The sequence below is a fragment of the Lynx rufus genome, unplaced genomic scaffold (genome assembly GCF_022079265.1).
Source record: "Lynx rufus isolate CCGP_SWC_20201006 ecotype Redwood Valley unplaced genomic scaffold, mLynRuf1.p SCAF_5, whole genome shotgun sequence".
NCBI classification, from domain to species: domain Eukaryota; kingdom Metazoa; phylum Chordata; class Mammalia; order Carnivora; family Felidae; genus Lynx; species Lynx rufus.
The window spans coordinates 112422557-112443050 of record NW_025814867.1 but is presented as its reverse complement, the minus strand read 5'-3'; the positions used below and the strand labels follow the sequence as shown (position 1 = coordinate 112443050).

At 36.7% G+C, this 20494-nt stretch overlaps 1 protein-coding gene across 1 annotated transcript in view; it reads right to left on the bottom strand.

Moving 5' to 3' along the window:
• Window positions 1–262: 262 nt before the first annotated feature.
• The window catches only part of LOC124527253 (uncharacterized), a 65648-nt gene continuing 45416 nt past the window's right edge, over window positions 263–20494 (bottom strand). Inside the window, 2 exon segments of the mRNA XM_047100453.1 lie at window positions 263–929; window positions 1387–1495. Of these exon segments, the coding sequence (XP_046956409.1) occupies window positions 851–929; window positions 1387–1495 (188 nt within the window). The 3' untranslated portion in view covers window positions 263–850.

The following is a 20494-nucleotide window of genomic DNA, read 5'->3' as shown; positions in this document are numbered from 1 at the left end:
ACATGTTAAATATTTCACCATTCCCATAGATCTTGTATGTTTCCTCTTTTTTGTGTGTGTATTTTCCATTTTCTTTTCTCTCTGTGCTTTGTAGTAGATATTTTCTGCCAGTCTGTGTTCCAATTTACTAATGCTCTCTTTTAATTATACCTAATCTGCTTCAATCAATTTATAGATTTTAGTTCAATCAATTTATAGATTATATAAATCTATAGAATTTATATTTGAAGAATTTTAATATTTTCCTGTTTTATGCTGAAATTTTATCCAATACTTGGATTTCCAGTGAGTATGTTTCTATAATATGGTTTTCTCTTGTTTTTCTGTCACATGGTCTCATCTCCTGATAAACATAGTAATTGTTTATTTGCAGCCACACAAGACAATACATGTGATAAATTATACAGATATTTTAAGACTCTAGACAATACCATCTTCCAGAGAGAATTTATTTTTGTTTGGCAGTTGGATAAGAGACAGATTAATTTTCATTCCATCAAAGATTTAGTTGATTTAATTCCAGCTTCATTATTTTTGAGGTAATGTCTGTCCCTTCTGGAGTTACAAGCTAGAACTGGAGTGTTTGCCTGGGCCTCTCCTCCTTGGTCCTTAAGTCCCTTTTTTTCTTACCAACACTGTAAGACTGTTGGAAACTCTGCTCAGCATCTCAGCCTCTTGCTTTCTGCTTACACATAGACAAATGTCTACAGAGCTAAATTGGGCTCACTTCTCCGTACTTTCATTCTGTCTTAGCCTAAGTTCCCTAGAAAAAAATGGGAGGTATAACTCTGAGACACCAAAGTAAAGGGAAAAGAAAGTTGGGCAGAAAAGAAGGAAGGGCAAATACAAACTAGTGCAATATCGCAGATGACCACAGCTTCACAAAGAGATGCAGCTCACTGCTTGGATGCAGCCTGTCTTGGAATAGTCTGTTGGAGAAAGGAAGAGGAATTTATTCAGGGGCTTCTTCCACTGAATGACTTCTTTCATTGGTCAAAATTTACCCCACAAGGCATTAACTTCTCTGCATTTCCAAGTTTTTCAACTGCCCTCTTCAGACCTACTGTGGAAACAAAATTCTATAGCCTGCAGCATGTTGCTTCATCCAATTCCTGAACTAGTGACAGAAATCAGATACTTGCTGGGTACAGTGGGGCCTCCTGCCATAGCTGCAGCAGCTCAGACCACATCAAGCACAAAGGTTTCCATGCTGGAGATTGGCCTCACCTGGGCAGAGGCTGAGGCAGTCTGTGGGTCTATGGATGAAGTGGTGGTGACCTTAGATCCACAGTAAGTTTGAGGACCTGGAAGACAGTTAGGCCCTAGAAGATTTGGGAAGGTTCCTCAGGTTGTCCAATGCACTTTCTCCCAGGAATCGTGACCTACCTTGTGGCTTCAGAATTCCCCATTGCCTTCAGATTGATGGCTTTATATATTGTCCAGCATGTCATATTCTCAAGGGAAGGTTTGGTCTGTAACCAGCTACTCCATGTTACTGGAAAAGAAAAGAAAACAAAACAAAACACTATCTCTTCAAGATCTTATTATAGTGATATAAAATGTTTACCCCAAATATAGTTAAATAAATTAGTTGACACTAGACTTACAGTAAAATTAGTGGGACACCAAGATGTCAGGTCCTCACTTGTAGACATAAATCACCTCTCGCTTATAAATTGACTTCTCTGACAAGTTCAGTCAATATTTTCAATGTCAAACTGCCCTTGATTTTCTCAGATTAATCCACTGACTGTATCACTCATCTAGTGGAAATTCCCATCTTGACTTAAGCACTAATCATGGGTGGGGCCATAAAAGAAGGGCACAAAATTTGCCAGTTACATCATTCCCAAAGCGGAAGGTTCACAATTGGTTTAATCCTGATTACTTCAAGAATTCTCTCTCCTTCCTCTTTCCAGCTATAAACCTACCTCTGGTCTAACCTAGTCTGTGATTCAACTCCTTGTGGCCTATTGTAAGAATTTCAGACTCTCCCTATGTTGTTCTGCAACATTGCTGACCTAGGTGAACCCTGAAGTTTTAGGCCAAAGATACTAGTTCTTAGTGAAACCTCCTTATGGAAGCTTACTACTCTATCAGTTCTGTATTTTTATGTAATATGAAACACAAAGCATCAATGGAAGGAACTCTATTAGGAGTTCTAAAGAAGAGACCTATCTTCCACTTGCTATCTTCTCAGAACATCTGTGATGCCTCTCTTATAAAAATCACCTTTTAGAGAATGGTAATAGGTGCATGCTGATTGATAAGGATCATGGAGATCCAGAGATGCTTCACTAGCTTTCTCCAAGATAACAATAAGTTCCCACAGAGATTGTAGAGTCGTAACCTTTCTTTACTTCCTCCCAATCTGTCATTTGTCACCACCATACGTCATCCTTGCCACTGTAATTTGAATATGTGTGGTGACTGGGAAATGTTGACTTTTCCAAAGGGAAGAAGACCTTTCATCAGTAAAGGGAATATGCATCACTGTGCTTCCCTGCTAGAATCTAATCTATAGTCCCTATCTCAACATCAAGACATACTTTATCACAAAATATTTGTCACAAAATACTTTATCAGAATCTCATTTATATGATATGTATGTCTACAAAACATATATGCATGTGTGAAGATATATATTAAAATGGTAACTGATTATATCAGGATCGTGGAATTATAGGAGCAATCTACTTTCTATGCACTTATTAATATTGTCATAATTTTATATAGTGGGCATACAGTTTTTTCTAAAAAAATTAATTTAAAAAACCTGTTAGGGGCTCCCGGGTGGCTCAGTCGGTTAAGCATCTCACTATGGATTTTGGTTCAGGTCACAATCTCATACTTGTGAGATCCAGCCCCACCTTGGACTCCACGCTGGGCAAGGAGCCTGCTTAGGATTCTCTCTCTCTTTCTCTCTCTCTCTCTCTCTCACTCTCTCTCTCTCTCTCTCTCCCCCTGTCCCTCTCCTGCTCAGACTCATGCTCTCTCTCTCTCTCTCTCAAAAAAAAAAAAAAAAAGAATAAAAGAAATTTAAAATTAAAAAATTAAGTGTTTAAAGAAATACAAAATAAAAACTGTCAGATGGTGGGCTCTTCTAGGTACAATATTTGTGTTGGGCCCTTCTGGGTAATTAAATCAGTTAATAAACATGAAATGCACAGAACAGAATTTGGTACATAGTCTGCTCTAAATAAATGTTAGTTATTGTTGTTACTACATAGGAAATTAAATTCATCTTTTTCGCAAACTGAAAATTTTAAATATCTATATTTGGGGTCTTAAAGAGAACATACAGATCTACCAAGGAACCAAAAGATCTACTAAGGAGGTATGCCTCTTTTTTTTTTTTTAAAGTGAAGTATGATTGAAACAGAAAAAAAAGATCTATGATAACCATTAGGCAGAGGAATAGAAGAGACAAAGTCAGCAACTCTGTGAGTGCCACCACTACTTAGCTAAGGTTACAATCTGCACAGACAAGAATGAAAAAATATCTAGAGAAGAAGATTCTGAGGAAAGGAAGAGTGGAAGAATGGAAAGATGGCAGAAATGGAAAGGACAGGAAAAAGTTGGAAAGGATGTAAAATTAATTGGAGGAAAGAGAAAAGGAGAAGATAAAATGAAAGTGACTAATGGGAGAGTGGCATTTTCAAAGACCAATCAATGTTACTTACATTTGCCAGGTGTTCTGCTAAGTGTTTTATAAGGAATGTCTCATTTAATTATTAGAACAGTCTTCAGAAATTGGTATTTGATTGTCCCTATTTAACACATGAGAAAACTAAGGTTTTCAGGGTGTGAGTAATTTTTCCCCAGATCGTGTGTTGATAAGATTATGTCCAAAAAGCCCAGTCGTCTTGGAGCCTCATTTTGGTCTGATTTGTCCTTTTAGGGATATGACATCAGATCTTCCTGGAGTATCAAATAAAAAGCCAAAATATCTTCCCCTTGTTTGATGTCCTCTATATTGTCATTATTTCCTATCAACCTGTGAAAGCAAGGAGGTTTAATAAGGTTGAGAACAACTTAATATGAAGAGAAATGCTGAGCCCTAACATTAATACCATGTCCATATTTTCTAAACTAAAAATGAAATCATTAACTTTAAGACACTATATTTGAAAATGTATTATATATAAAATTTTACTAAGGTATAAAGAGAAAAATCACAAAGCACTTTTTTTTTTAAAAGCACCAAATTAAATAAATCTGTTTGGCCCCAGAATTTTAATACTGTGACTATAATACCTGGCATCTGTGTCATCCCTCATTTAATAAGAAAATGTTTCACAAAAAAAAAAAAAAAAAAAAAAAGCTAAATGGGAAAAGTAGCTACTGTGAAGTTTTTACTTTTTGTAATATTTGGCTAAAAGAGTTCTCGGTCGGTAGTCACAGAGTATGGGTCATTAGGTTCCTGCTCGGTCAACTGTGCAATCTTTGCCACAGCCCCTAACTTCTCTGAGCTTTAGTTTTCTGGTCTATAAAATGAAGGCTTAGGTAATATGTTTGCAAAGATCCTATAACTGTGTAGCATATAAAAAATAAGGCAGGGAATTCTCCCGTGATAAGAATTAGGTCATAGGAACTTTAAAATAAATATTTTAAGGTTTCTAATAACACTTTGCTAGAAAAAAAAAAAATCACATGTTAAATCATGATTGTTTACTTTTACTTGGTACCATAAATGATAAGAGACATAGTAATGGTAGGTGATTATACTGAACAAAAGAAACAAAATAGGGGTGCCTGACTGGCTCAGTTGGTAGAGCATGTGACTCTTGATCTCAGGTTCATGTGTTGAAGCCCCACACTGGGTGTAGAGCTTTCATAAAAAAAAAAAAATAGCCATCCATAAATGCCAAGTTGGTGAATGCTATTCATCTTTATTATTTTGTAATATTTTGTATAATATATGCGAGAGCCAACAATTTGGTCAAAATGGAATAATCAAAAGAGACTTTCATGCATTCTTTTGATCTGCATGGTAGCAATTACTGGGGTGACATTTAAAGTATTTTGAGGAGTCAGGAGGGTGTGAAGGAAAGAGAGGAAATGGTTGGTTATTCAAGAGCTCTTAGAAACCATCCTTCAGTTAAGGTCAAATAACACCAATACATTACTATGTGAAGATCCAATAACTTGCTACCTAAGATACTTTTTCCTAACTTAAAGATTTAGAAATCTGGAAAAGTGAAAAAGTTGAGAAAAAAAAATTTTAGTTAAAAATTTAAATAGCTATATTTTCAAATCAGTTAGTGAATATTCATCTTCAAGTAACAGAACACACTGCTGAAAGACGCTTAAAAAATAGGGTTTTGTTACTTTACAACCAAAAACTCTGGAGGAAAATATTTCCAGATTTGCTAGAGCAACTCCACAATTTCATCAGGTGGCAGGACTCTGCCTTACCTGCTATATTGACTTGATAACCGCCACGCTTGCAAGATGGCACTCCCACGCCAGGTACCATGTGTAAATATGACAATATTTGGGGCCCCCAAATGGGCTCCCATGTGTTGCTTTTTGTTAGAGAGGAAGACCCTTTCTCAGAAAACCCTTTCTTATATTTTCCGCTGCCCAGAACTGGTGTCCCTGCCACAGGTGCATGCAAAGGGTCTAACGAAGCAGTGCCTGCTATTTCCATTTCATAAAAGCCATGCTTTGCCAACATGGAAAAGGGGGGACACAGCCAATGCACGCACTTTTACATGTTGGTCTATGTCCTTCCAAACATTTCTTCTTTGCAGAATTTTTATCTGTACTGTTTAAATCATACCATGTGTCAGGTTTGGCGGCCCACCTTTATACTTTATATTTTACCGTAAGAATTTGTCCCACAGTAATATAGTCTTTGGAAATTTTATTTTACATGATGACATAATATTCCATGCAAAGAAACATTCATTATTTACTTAATTTGTCATAAGCAGTATTTCTTTCATTTACAGAATACTTACTGGATATTACCCACTATATACCGGAGGCTTTACATAAGTGCCTCTAATCTTTACAACATTCCTGCAATGTAGCTATTACCATTCCAAATTTGCAAATGAGGACGCCGCTTACCAGCAGCTTACTGATATTCCTGCTGGTAAACTGCAGAAAAGGGAACTTGAGCTCAGGCCCAAACCAGCCAACACAATGATATTTATTCAACATTGTTGGCGGGAGAGAAAAGAAATTGAAGTCCAAATGAATGGGCCAATTCATAAATATAAATTAGGTAAGTTTACTATTGAGCAAAACCAAACAAACCAAACTAAACCAAACAAAAACCTGAATTCATGCTGGCAGCCAGCAAGTGGCTACAAAGCTATAATGGATATTAGGCTCTGTTAATATGGACTTGAAGTTACAATTCGTTGTCCTACTTTTCATAAACCGTCAGTAGTTATTCAGTTTGCATCAGTAGTTCCATCAAGTGAACTCTGACATCCTGTTTTGCATAATTCTTGAGCAGGCTTATTCTCATTTTGTTCTTCATGATTCTTTATCAGTACTTCCTACAGTTGCCCCTGACAGTGTAACCAGCATATACAATTAGTCACATTCCTCGGTAAGGTTGGATTAAGTTCAGTTCCTCAAAGCACCAGCAATAAGAAGCTCCTGATTTAACTCCCATATGGCAAAATAATCCCATTAGCCAAAAGAACATTCTATAAACCATATAAACTACACACATGGTATTTGCTACAAATATGCTTTTGTCCATATCCTCAAACAAGTGACCACTAGTCTTTGTGTTCTGAAGATATTAAGAAAGCCATATAGTATCTATAGGTGTCAGCAGTTAAATTGAATACATGAATAAAAACAAACAAACAAAATAATAGGGGGGAGTAAAGCAAGGAAAGAAGGAATAAAAAAAATGAATATATAGGGCAGGAGAAGGGAAAAATGGACAGAGCTATAATTACTGTCAATTCTGCTGTGATAGGATAAATGCTAGGGCAGACTGAAAAAGAGCACAGAGCAAATGTTTCTGGCCAGCTGAAAGGACTAGCAGAGACTAAGCCAAACTCAACTGCTGTCACTGAGGGTTACCTTCTCTGAGGACATACCCTCCTCCCATCCTCCTCCGGAGACTGGGCTCTTGATTACAACAAACTCCCTCCCAGTTCCAGGCGTTTTGGGCCTAGCCTTCTTTGTTTTCGTAACCAGGACACGCCCCAAAGTGTTTTCCCAAACACCACCTCTTTTCAATGACACGTCTTCACATCTTACTTCCCCGCTCCCTCTGCCCTTCCTGCCTAATGATGTAGGTGGTTCCAGGAGAACAGTGACTGAAACAGGTTTCCTCTGGACTTGACACAGCAGAGCCAGATAGGAAACGATGCTGGCAGCTTTCCCTGTGAGGCCAAACACTTACTAAAACATGTTGACGGTATGGCAGATGGGAAATCAGTCCTTTAGAGAGCAGGGAACACTCAGAGCCTCCCTGCTTCACCCTCTGCCCCAGTTATCAGGGCTGCTCTAGGGCCAATAAACCAGAAAGTTCCCAGTCTGTCTGGCCAGACCAAGATAATTTGTGAGAGTAGGCTTCATTGTGGTTCTTTGCCCCACCCTGATACAAGCCTCTGGAAAGAGAAGGGAATTCATAAATTTGTTTCAGTTTAATCTTAGTGACTAACCAAGAAAAAAATGCTGTCCCTACCTTTTCTCCATTCTAGATTACTAAAATTCCCACTGGTACCTTATTAATAATCCAGTGCTACAAGTCTGGGTTTTATTTGAGACCAGAGAAAAATGGTGAGTAAACAAAGGTGTGAAAAATAAATCTTATTGGGATATACTATATGTATATATTAAGATTATATTATATAATTATATATAATATGTATCATGTAACATTGTATATATATATCATATATAATCATACACTATATACTTTTATATATGAAAAATAAATCTTATTGGAATATATTATGAGTACATTTTATAATTATGTATTATATAAGATTCATAAGTAAATTTTACAAGTTTATAAAAAGAAAAAGAATAGACCGGATAAATACAGATCTGGTTTTCATTCGAAGCACAGTAACATAGGACCATTTGGCTAACTTTTCAAACATCACTCAAATTGTTCATCACTAAAATGAAGGTGATGAATCTACTTCAGAGGGATGTTAAGAATTATGAGAGAGGATGTTTATGGAGTGTAAGGCATAGAATGATAGAAATATTAGTTCCCTTTCCTCTCTCTTTAACCCATCAGCCCAAGAGAACACAGATTTTTTTTTAAGTTTTTCAATCACCAAATGCACTGAAGTATTAAAACATTATGACTTTCAAAGAACTTCCATTTTGAGTTTATTTTTGTAAATGGTGTGAGAAAGTGGTCTAGTTTCAACCTTCTGCATGTTGCTGTCCAGTTCTCCCAGCACCATTTGTTAAAGAGGCTGTCTTTTTTCCATTGGATGTTCTTTCCTGCTTTGTCAAAGATGAGTTGGCCATATGTTTGTGGGTCTAGTTAAGGACGTTAGAGTGGGAGAGAGCCAAAGCATAAGAGACTCTTAAAAACTGAGAACAAACTGAGGGTTGATGGGGGGTGGGAGGGAGGGGCGGGTGGGTGATGGGTATTGAGGAGGGCACCTTTTGGGATGAGCACTGGGTGTTGTATGGAAACCAATTTGTCAATAAACTTCATATAAAAAAAAAAAAAAAAAAAAAAAACAAAGAACTTCCAATCTAGGTGGGGATATAATCTTAAGTCACAATAAGGGAACAATAGAAGTTCACAATTTAATCAAGTAATCAATTGTGTAACATGTGGTTCCAATTACTGAACAGTAGTTGTCAAGAAAAAATGAAATGAAAATGGACTAAAGTTTTCTTTCATGTAGCCCTTCCCTCTTCTAGCATCTTCTACACATTCTGTGGAGTAACAAATAAGTCTGAGTTAAAGTTAATTATATAAAAATATTAATTTTTATTTTTCTATATAAAAATAGACTGACAGATATACTTGATGACACTTTTAGGGGCACATCAGACAAAGTTCTATTAATCCTCTGAGGATTTGCCCAAAATCTCTTCCAAAAACAGAAAAAATCCTCTTAAGAGTCCATGTTAAAATTAACCTCTCCTTCTGACCCTCTTATAATCTGCTTTACTGCCACTTTGTGCCTATCATGATGATTATAAAATAAAAACATTTTATATAGGTAAATTCTCCCATGCTTATTTGTATTCAATAAAAGAATCCATCAAAAATGGATGAAATAAGTAAGAATCCCCAAGCTCCCTTCTACTCCCTTTCACCAAAAAAGCAGATACTCTACCAAATACCAAAAATTATATATAAAAACATGCAAATCCCCCTTTGGAACTGTTCCTGGGATCAAAACTCTGTGGGGAAAAATATACATCTTTCAGACTTTTCATCTTCGTCTTTTACCTTTAAAGCAATTGATAAAAAACATTTGCATTCGTAAAAGGACTTTAATATGATTCATGCATCATCTTTCTTCTTGGCCTTCTAATACAAACCCAGGATGTTATTTACCATGTCTATAGAATCAACTCTTCCATATATCTCTGGCCAATTCTTTTGCCACACAAAGACGCTCTTGCTCTCAAGAATCAGACAAAGTAATAAGTGTGGGAGAAAGACAAAAAGTATTATCTGGACAAGAACCAAATAAACTCAGTCAAAATTAAAAGAATAAAGTAACTCGCATGTACTCTGCCTACTATGTGCCAGACACTGTTCAAAACATCTTATAATTAACTCATTTAATTCTCCTAACAGTCCTATGGAGTAAATATAAATGTCCCCATCTTAAAGCCTGAGGGCAAGGCAAACAAAAATCAAATTAATTGAGATGTTCCAGCTAAAGGATACATTTCTTCATATAAATACCTATCCACTTATTTACCTATCTGAGACTAAGAAGTAGGACGAACAAAAAATTGAAGAGGAGATGCTTTTAGAGTCCTTTTATGAAGCCTCCATTACCCTGACACCAAAACCAGACAATGACACAACACAAAAAAGGAAGTATCAGGTTAATATCCCTAATGAACATAAATGCAACAACTCCCAAGAAAATATTAGCTAATCAAAATCAATAATACATTAAAGGGATCATACAGCCTAATCAACTGGAATTTACTCCAAGGATACAAGGATGGGTCTGCATATGCAAATCAATCAATGAGATAACACATTAACTAAATGAAGCATCATATGATCATTTCAATAGATGCAGAAAAAGCATTTGGCAAAATTCAACATCCATTTATGATAAAAACTCTCAACAAGATGGGTATAAAGGGAACATACCTCAGTCCGATAAAGGCTAGGGCCATCTGGGTGGCTCAGTTGGTTAAGCGTCCAACTTCAGCTCAGGTCATGATCTCATGGTTCATGGGTTCAAGCCCTGCCTCAGGCTCTGTGCTGACAGCTCAGAGCCTGGAGCCTGATTTGGATTCTGTGTCTCCCTCTCTCTCTGTCCCCCCCCACCACCACCACTTGCACTCTGTCTCTCTCTCAAAATAAATAAACATTAAAAAATTAATGGGGCGCCTGGGTGGCTCAGTCGGTTAAGTGGCCGACTTTGGCTCAGGTCATGATCTCGTGGTCCGTGAGTTCAAGCCCCATGTCAGGCTCTGTGCTGACAGCTCAGATCCTGGACCCTGTTTCAGATTCTGCGTCTCCCTCTCTCTCTGACCCTCCCCCGTTCATGCTCTGTCTCTCTCTGTCTCAAAAATAAATAAACGTTAAAAAAAAATTAAAAAAAAATTAATTAAAATATACGATAAAGGCAATATATGACAAACCCATACCAAACATCATACTCAACAGTGAAAAGTTGAAAGCTTTTCCTGTAAGATCAGGAACAACACAGGATGCCCACTGTCTCCATTTTTATTCAACATAGCACAGGCATACCTCAGAGATATTGCAGATTTGGTTCCAGACCACCACAATAAAATCAATACCACAAAAAAGTGATTCAAATAAATTTTTTGGTTTCCCAGTGCATATGAAATTTACATTTACACCATAATCTATTAAGTGTGCAATAGCATTATGTCTAATAAAACAACAAAATACCCAAATTAAAAAATGATGTAGGGGTACCTTGGCTCACTTGGTTAAGTGTCCGACTTTGGCTCAGGTCATGATCTCATGGTTCATGAGTTCGATTCCTACTTCAGGCTCCACAGCTGGTAACATGGAACTTGCTTGGGATTCTTTCTCTCCCCCACTTTCTCTGACTCTCCCCCGCTCACACTATCTCTATCTCTCTCAAAATAAATAAATAAATTTAAAAAAATACTTTATTGCTAAAAATGCTAGCCATCATCTGAGTTTTCAGTGAGCCATAATCACTGATCACAGATCACCATAGCAAATGTAATATTAATAATGAAAAGTTTGAAATACTGTGAGAATTACCAAAATGTTACACAGAGACATGAAGTGAGCAAATACTGATGGAAAAAATGGCTCTCATAGACCTGTTAAACATAGGGTTGCCACAAACATTCAATTTGTATAAAACAGAATATCTGCAAGATGCAATAAAGTGAAACACAATAAAAACAAGATGTGCCTATAGTTGAAATCCTAGCCACAGCAATTGGGTGAGGAAAAAAAAAGCATCCAAATTGGAAAGGGAGAGTAAAACTGTCTCTATTTGCAGATGACAAGAGGCTATCTCTGGAAAACTCTGAAGACTATCAAAAAGCTATTAGAACTGATCAGTGAATTCAAGTAAAATTGCAGAATATAAAATCAATCTACAGAAATCTGCATTTCTATACACTAATAATAAACTATCAGAAAGAGAAATTAAAAGGAAAACAATCTCAAGGGGCACCTGGGTGGCTCAGTTGGTTAAGCGTCCAACTTCATGATCTCGCTGTTTGTGGGTTCCAGCCTCTTGTCAGGCTCTGTCCTGACAGCTCAGAGCCTGGAACCGGCTTTTGATTCTGTGTCTCCCTCTCTCTCTCTGCCCTTCCCCTGCTCGCACTTTGTCTCTGTCTTTCTCTCTCAAAAATAAATAAATATTAAAAAAAATTTTAAAGAGGAAAACAATCTCATTTACAATTGCTATCAAAAAATAAAATAACTAGAAATAAATTTAACTGAGGAGTTGAAAGACCTGTACACTGAAGACTATAAGACACTGATAGAAGAAATCGAAGAAGGCACAAATAAATGGAAAGATATTCTGTGCTCACGAATTGGAAGAATTAACATTGTTAAAATGTCCATACTACCCCCCCAAAATCTACAGTTTCGATGCAATGCCTATTAAAATTTCAGTGGTATTTTTTGCAGAACTAGAAAAAATAATTCTAACATTTGTATGGAACCACAAAAGACTGAATAGCTACAGCAGTCTTGAGTAATAAGAATAAACCTGGAGGTATCACAATCTCAGGTTTCAAAGTATACTACCAAGCCATAGTAATAAAAAATAGTATGGTGTTGGCATAAAAACAGACGCATAGATCAATGGAATAAAATAGACAACCCAGAAATAAACCCACACGTATAAGGACGATTAGTTTATGACAAAGGAGGCAAGAATATACAATGGGGAAAGGACCGTCTCTTCATTAAATGGTGTTAGGAAAACTGGAGAACCACATGCAAAAGAATGAAACTAGACCACTATTTTACACCATACACAAAAATTAACTCAAAAATGGATTAAAGATTTGAATGCAAGACTTGAAGCCATAAGATTCCTAGCAGAAAACATAGGTGGTAAATAAACTGCTTGACATTGGTCTTGGCAATATTTTTTGGATCTGACTCCACAGGCAAGGGAAACAAAAGCAAAAATAAACAAATAGAGCTACATCAAACTAAAAAGTTTCTGTACAGTGAAGGAAACTATCAACAAAATGAAAAAGCAATCTACCGAATGGGAGAAGATATTTGCAAATTGTATATCCAATAAGGGATTAATATCCAAACTGTATAAAACAACTCATACAAGTCAACAATAAAAAGTCCTTCCCCACAAAAAAAATCCCCAAATACTCTAAAAAAAAAAAAATAGGCAGAAGATCTGAATAGTCATTTTTCTAAAGAAGACATATAGATGTAGGGGTGCCTGGTGGTTCAGTTGGTTAAGTGTCCGGTTCTTGGTTTGGTTCAGGTCATGATCTCACGGTTTGTGAGTTCAAGCCCCATGTTGGGCTCCATGCTGCCAGTGCAGAGCCTGCTTGGGATTCTCTCTCTCCCTTTCTCTCAGCCCCTCCCCTGCTCATGCTTTCTATCTCCAAATGAATAAACAAACAAATGAAAAGAAGACATACAGATACCTAACGGGCACATTGAAAAGATGTTCAATATCACTAAGTATCAGGGAAATGAAATCAAAACCACAATGAGATATCACCTCATACCTGTTAGAATGACTGTTACCAAACAGACAAGCAATAACAAGTGTTGGCAAGGATGTGGAGAAAAGGGAACCCTTATACACTGTTGGTGGGAATGTAAATTGGTGCAATCCACTATGGAAAACAATATGGAGGTTCCTCAAGAAATTAAAAAACTACCATAGCTACCCACTTTTCAGTATTCCACTTTTGGGAATTTAGTTGAAGAATGTGAAAACACTAACTCAAAAAGACACATGCACCCCTATGTTCATCACAGCATTGTTTGTAACAGCCAAGATATGGAAATATGGAAACAAAATGAGTGTCCATTCATGAATAGATAAAGAACATGTGATCTATCTATATTTGATTAAAGACATATAAACGTGTGTGTGTGTGTGTCTGTGTGTGTGTATACACACTACTCAGCCACAAAAAAAAAAAAAGGAAAATTTGCCATTTTCAGCAATGTGGATGGACCTACAGGGTATTATGCTAAATGAAATAAGTCAGATGGAGAAAGAATAATACCATATATTCACTTACATATGGAATCTAAAATACAAAACAAACAAAACTTATGGAGAACAGATTGGTAGTTATCAGAGGGGCAGGGGGTTAGGAAGTGGGTGGAACAGGTGTTGGGACTCAACTGTATGGTGATGGATGGTAATGGTAGTGATCACTTTGGGGTGTATACAGATTATAACGATGTACACCTGAAACTTACATAATGCTATATACCACTTTTACCTCAATTTAAAAAAAAAGTAGGTCCACATTCTACATAAACCAGAGCTGGGAATAGGGCAGACTAGGCAAAACATGCAGATATCTTTGCTTTTCAGATGGAGGATGACAGACTACGCCTACAAAATTATGTGCAAATGATTTAATTAGAGTGGTGGGATTTCCACAGAATGTTGTGAGTAACCCTGGTGATGAGAAATTATCTAAAGCACTTCAGCAAATACTTTCCAGAAGGGAAACCAGAAAATCCATGGAGATGCAGGTAGAAAATACTAGAATATATTCATTCTCTTTCTATGTAGTTTTAATTTAAAATAAAATACAAAATTAAATATTCACGTTGACACTTGCCCTTGTGATTATCTACCAGTCATTTGCCATATACAGTATGAAAGAGAGCCTAAGGGATGAGTGGAGGGTAGACAATTTGACATTGGCATCCTTCCTGATTGGTTTGCCACACGTGGCAGACCGTGCCTAGTTGAGTGGATTTACGTATTCTAGCTCTATTTTCAACCTAACTAACTCTCACAAAATGAATAGGTGATTAAAAAAAACATATTCTGGCAACGAACTGAAGGTGCTACTAGTGCACAAACGAACAACCAGAAAACCGCAGAGCTTCACTCCTATTCCTACCACAAGCTCTTGTCAGACATATTACAAATCAGCAGGAATATTATTGAAATATCAGTTTATTTACTTTTTAGAGTTTATTTGTGTTTATTTTTTAAAAACTTCTTAATTGTTTCACTTATATTGTTTTTTTTTTAATTCCAGTGTAGTTAACATACAGTGTTATATGACTTATCGGTGTACATTATAGTGATACAACAATTCTTTAAAAAAAATTTTTTCATGTTTATTTATTTTGAGAGAGAGCAAGTGGGGGAGGGGCAAAGTGAGAGGGAGACAGAGAATCAGAATTCCAAGCAGCCTCTGCACTGTCAGTGCAGAGCCCGAGGGGGTGCTCAAACTTACGAACGATGAGATCATGACAGCCAAAATCAAGAGTCAGAGGCTTAACTGATTGAGCCATCCGGGTGCCCAACGAATCAACAATTCTATACATTACTCATTGCTCACCATGATAAGTGTACTCTTTAATCTCCATCACCTGTGTCATGCACCTCCTTCCATCCACCTCCCTCTGGTAACATCAGTTTGTTCATTATAGTTAGAGTCTTTCTTGGTTTGTCTCTTTTTTTTCCCCTTTGTTCATTTGTTTCTTAAATTCCACATATGAATGAGATCATATGGCATTTCTCTTTCTCTGACAAACTTACTTCACTTAGAATTATACTCTTAAGCTCCATCTATGTTGTTGCAAATGGCAAGATTTCATTTTTATGGCTGAATAATATTCCATTATATATATTATGTATTCATCTATCCATGGACCCTTGGGCTGCTTCCATAATTTTGCTATTATAAATAATGCTGCAATAAACAATTTATACGCATTATTATGATGTATGGTTAATATAAAAAACAAAACACTACCATTGTAAAAATATTTAATTTTTATTTCATTTTATTGCAAGATTGAAAAAATGGCCACAAATTCTATTCATCCCTTTGCAATGTGACTATGGCAGCTACTCATAAGAGGAGGTAAGGTTTATTCTTCTGTGCCTTGAATCTGGACATGACCATGTGGACAAAGAGATAGTGGGAAAAATTACACAAGCAAAGGCTTCAAAAGTAGTTGTACACTGGGGCTTGTTCCCTTGCTGCTCTTAGGGACCCTCCAGCTACTGGCACATAAATAAGCCTGTGGTAGCCTGCTGGGTGATGAGATGTGGCCCAGTATCCAGATGAAAGCCAACTAACCCACCAGATATGTGAGGCCACTGACTGCCAGCTGAACAGGAAAGCATAATTAAGGTTACCTGAGAGCAACAGAAGAATGAGTCCAAAATGTCAACCTACAGGATCAAAAACTAATAAATAAATAAATAAATAAATAAATAAATAAATAAATATAAATAAATATTGTTTTAAGCAACTAAGATTTGGAGTGGCTAGTTCCACAGTAAAAACTGATATAGAAATTAGTACCTAAAAGTGGGTTATTGTTGTAAAAAAAAAACCCAAAACACCTAAAACATGTGGCCTTGGGTCCCTAAATTGGGCAGAGACTGAAAAAAAAAAAAAAATTAAGAATCCAGTAGCAAAAATGAGGAAAAGTGTGAGTAAACTATTAGTGGTTGCTGAAAAAAAAAAGGCGAGGAAATTGCTAGAGCTGGCCGGAAAAAAATGGCAACATGTATCATGTAGTTAAAAGCAATTGGCAAAGGGTTGCTCGTAGTAACTTAGAAGATTAAATAGATATATTTTTTCCTAATGAATTTATAGACCTTGCAAGATGACTTCCTGGCAAAATGTTGAAAGTGTTGATTGGTTTTATTTAGCTGCCTAGAAAGAAAGAAAAGAGCTAAGGGAAGAATCTGGAGGGAATTTACGGAAAATAAAACTGCTTCTCATCTCTAATCCCTTTAGCCAATAAAAATCTTTCAAGTGAAGGCAGTCTGAGACTGAAGATCATATCAAGATGTGGCTATTAAAACTTTATTAAGATATTTCAAAGAATTAAGGCGGTATCTAGTAGACCCACTCAGCTTAAAAAAAGGAGCTGAGTCTAAGGATTATAAGAATGTTATCCCACAACAGACACATCCACAAAATTCTATCTCAAAAAAGTTGTGGGTGTGGCTTTTCTTGAACCAACTATTCTCAAGTCAGATTCATAGCAAAACCACAAACTTTTGAGAATTGTATTGATGAAAGGACCACACACTTGGGATGAAAATTTGAGATCGCTCAGATTACAAAATAGCCTCAGGAACCCTTGCTTTTTTTTTTTTTTTTTTTTTTTTTTTTTAGAGCTCAGAAATATTTTATTATTTTAAAGATGTTAATATCCCCTCGTTCATTTATTTATTTAACTTTTAAAAATGTTTTATTTATTTATTTTATATATATATATATATATATATATATATATATATATATGAAATTTATTGACAAATTGGGAACCCTTGCTTTTTACCAGCAGGAAGCAATCAGAGAAAGCTATTTGGCTGTAAACATGGATTTTTCCTTATAGAAAAGGAACAATGTCCCAGAAGATAGAGTCAAAAACTCAGAAGGTAGGAGCTAAGAGCCTAGGAGAACAATGGAGCAGGGAGATAAAACTAGACCTAATCAAGAAATATTTCTTGCCCCTAGAATGGGGAGACTTGGCAACAGATGTCCAGTTGGATTTCAGAATCATTATGGACCAGTGGCTGCTATGTATTTCACATCCTTCCCCTTTTTGATGTCAGTGTGTACTGTAATGATCCTGTCTCTGCTTTGTCTTTGTATATTATTGGGTATATTGGGGACAGAATGGGTTAATTAGTCTTTTTTAGTTTATAGTAGAGGAGCCCATCTGAGGATTCTCACCTGATCTGCTTTAGATCACAAGACCCATAAAAGCATGACCATAATTAGATGAGATTTTGGGAGTCCAACATGCGGAAGGAATGATCATTATTGTGTCCAAAGGATAGACCGTGCCAGGTTGCAAGGTGGCTATAATCCTTGATTGCTTCTTTCATCAAGCTATGTCTATTTCTGCCTTGAATCTAAACTGGTCTTGTGACTTATTTCACCGTTAGTATGCACCAAAAGTGATGTCATACCAATTCCAGGCCTAGGACATCTTTGCCCTCTCTGTTCGTGTCGGCCACTGCCATGATGAGAGGTGTGTGGCCCAGTCACCCTTGTCCCTCCAGCCAACAGCCAAAAGAGGCAGAAGCAGAGCTGCTTGAGTTTTTAGCTGCTCAGAGACACCTGAGTGAGCTAAAAATGAGCCTGTTGAGAAAAGCATCCAATTGATCCCGGCCCAAATTTTTGACCTAAGAATTATGAAATAAACAAATGGTTGCTATTTCAAGCACACAAATTAGAGTCAGAAGAGGTTGTCATGTAGCCGTAAATAAGTGATACAGACACCCAAATGCGACACAACAATTTATTAGTATCCCATCCTTTCTCCTCTTTTCTTTAATTCTCTCTCTGCCATAAATCAAGCGTCCATATAGCAGTGGGTCTGTTTGGGACACTGTAGTCTGTTCCAGTAGTCTGTTTGCCTGTGTCTGCATCAGTTCAACACTATGTTATTCAATGTAGCTTGACATCTGATGACGCAAGTGTCCCTCAACACATCCTTTTCTTCTTCTGGAGAGTATTGGCTATTCTTGGCCTTTTGTTCAACTCTGTACATTTTGAATGAGTTTATCAAGAACAATAGGGGAAAAAAAAGACACTCTTATGGGATTTTTCTTTGAAATTCTATTAAATCTATAGGTAAATTGGGAAGAATTGACATATTTTTAATATTGACCCTTCCTATCCATAAATAGCTCTTCATTATTTAAGTGTTCTTTGGTCTCTTTTAATATATGTTTATAATTTCCTACAGAAATATTAGTTATATTTCTTTAGATTTATTCATAAGACTTTTATATTTTTGTTAGTAGAAAATAATATAAGAATATAAATTAGACTTATAAATAATATTAATCATATTTAGATAGTTTTAATAAATAAATATAAATCAGATTTTTAAAAAATTTCCTGGGGCTCCTGGGTGGCCCAGTCAGTTAAGCGGCTGACTTCAGCTCAGGTCATGATCTCATGGTCCATGAGTTCAAGCCCTGCGTCAGACTCTGTGCTGACAGCTCAGAGCCTGAAGTCTGCTTCAGATTCTGTGTCTCCCTCTCTCTCTGCCCCTCCCCTGCTCTCGTTCTCTCTCTCTCTCTCTCTCTCTCTCTCAAAAATAAACATTAAAAATTTTTAAAAAATTAAAAATAAAAATTTGACTGCATCAAAGTGCAAATGACTTATTAATTGTAATGATTTTTGTATATTTGAATATTTTTTATTTAGACAATAATCTAGACAAGATAGCTCTCTCTCTACCCCTTATGCTTGGATGAGTTCAAAGCAACAGCTGCAAATACAAGAAGAAACAGAGAGAAGAAAAAGAAACAAAGCCAAAAATGCCCCCTTCTTCCACTAAAGATTGAAAGTTTGAAGCAGACTGAGAGGGGAAAGGAATAGCTACTTAGATAAGAGTTTGTAGTTTTAATCTTACACTTGCAGGAATGGGGGTAAAATATTATTAGATCAGACCAAACTTTTATTTCCTAAGAGCAACTGCATGATCTCTGGTACAGTGGGACATTTGTTTATCTTAAATGTCCCAATGAATGAAAACAATTTAAGCTTCATTAAAAAAATTATAACATATTTAATGGTTCTCTGAGATGGCAAGGAAACTAAGATACTCACAAACTCAACACCAATATAAAAGCGGGAAGTGGAAGACAGTATGGAGGGTCCTCAAAAAATTAAAATAGAATGACCATATGATCCAGTAGTTCCTCTACTGGGTATTTACCCAAAGAATACAAAAACACTAATTCAGAAATATATATGCACCTGTATGTTTATTGCAGCATTATTTACAATAGGAAAATTATAGAAACAACCCAAGTGTCTGTTCATTGATAGAGGAATGGATAAAGAAGAGCTGGTATAGGGGTGCCTGGGTGGCTCAGTCGGTTGGGCATCTGACTTCCGCTCAATCTTCCTTCTCACAGCTTGTGAGTCCGAGCCCCTCATCGGGCTCTGTGCTGATGGCTCAGAGCCTGGAGCCTGCTTCGGATTCTGTGTCTCCTCTCTCTGCCCCTCCCCCACTCATGCTCTGTCTCTGTCTCTGTCTCTCTCAAAAATAAATAAACGTTAAAAAAACTTAAAAAGAAGAGGTGGCATATATGTGTATGTATATATGTATACATATACATTGGACTATTATTCACTCATAAAAAAGAATGAAATCTTGCCATTTGCAACAACGTGGATGGATCTAGAGAGTATAATTCTAAGTGAAATAGGTCAGTCAGAGGGGCACCTGGGTGGCTCAGCCAGTTAAGCATCCAACCCTGGCTCAGGTCATGATCTCACAGTTGGTGAGTTCAAGCCCATGTCGGGTTCTATGCTGACAGCTTGGAGCCTGGAGCCTGCTTCAGATTCTGTGTCTCCCCCTCTCTCTGCTCTTCCCATGCTCATGCTGTCTCTCCCTGTTTCTCAATAATAAATAAACATTAAAAAAAATAGTTCAGAGACAAATACTGTAAGATTTCATTCATGTGGAATTTAAGAAACAAAACAAAGAAGAGACCAACCCAAAAACAGACTCTGAACTATAGAGAACAAACTGGTGGTTACCAGAGGGGAGGTGGAAGCAGGGGTGCGTAAAATAGGTGAAGGAGATTAAGAATACACTTATCATGATGAACACTGAGTAATGTATACAATTGTTGAA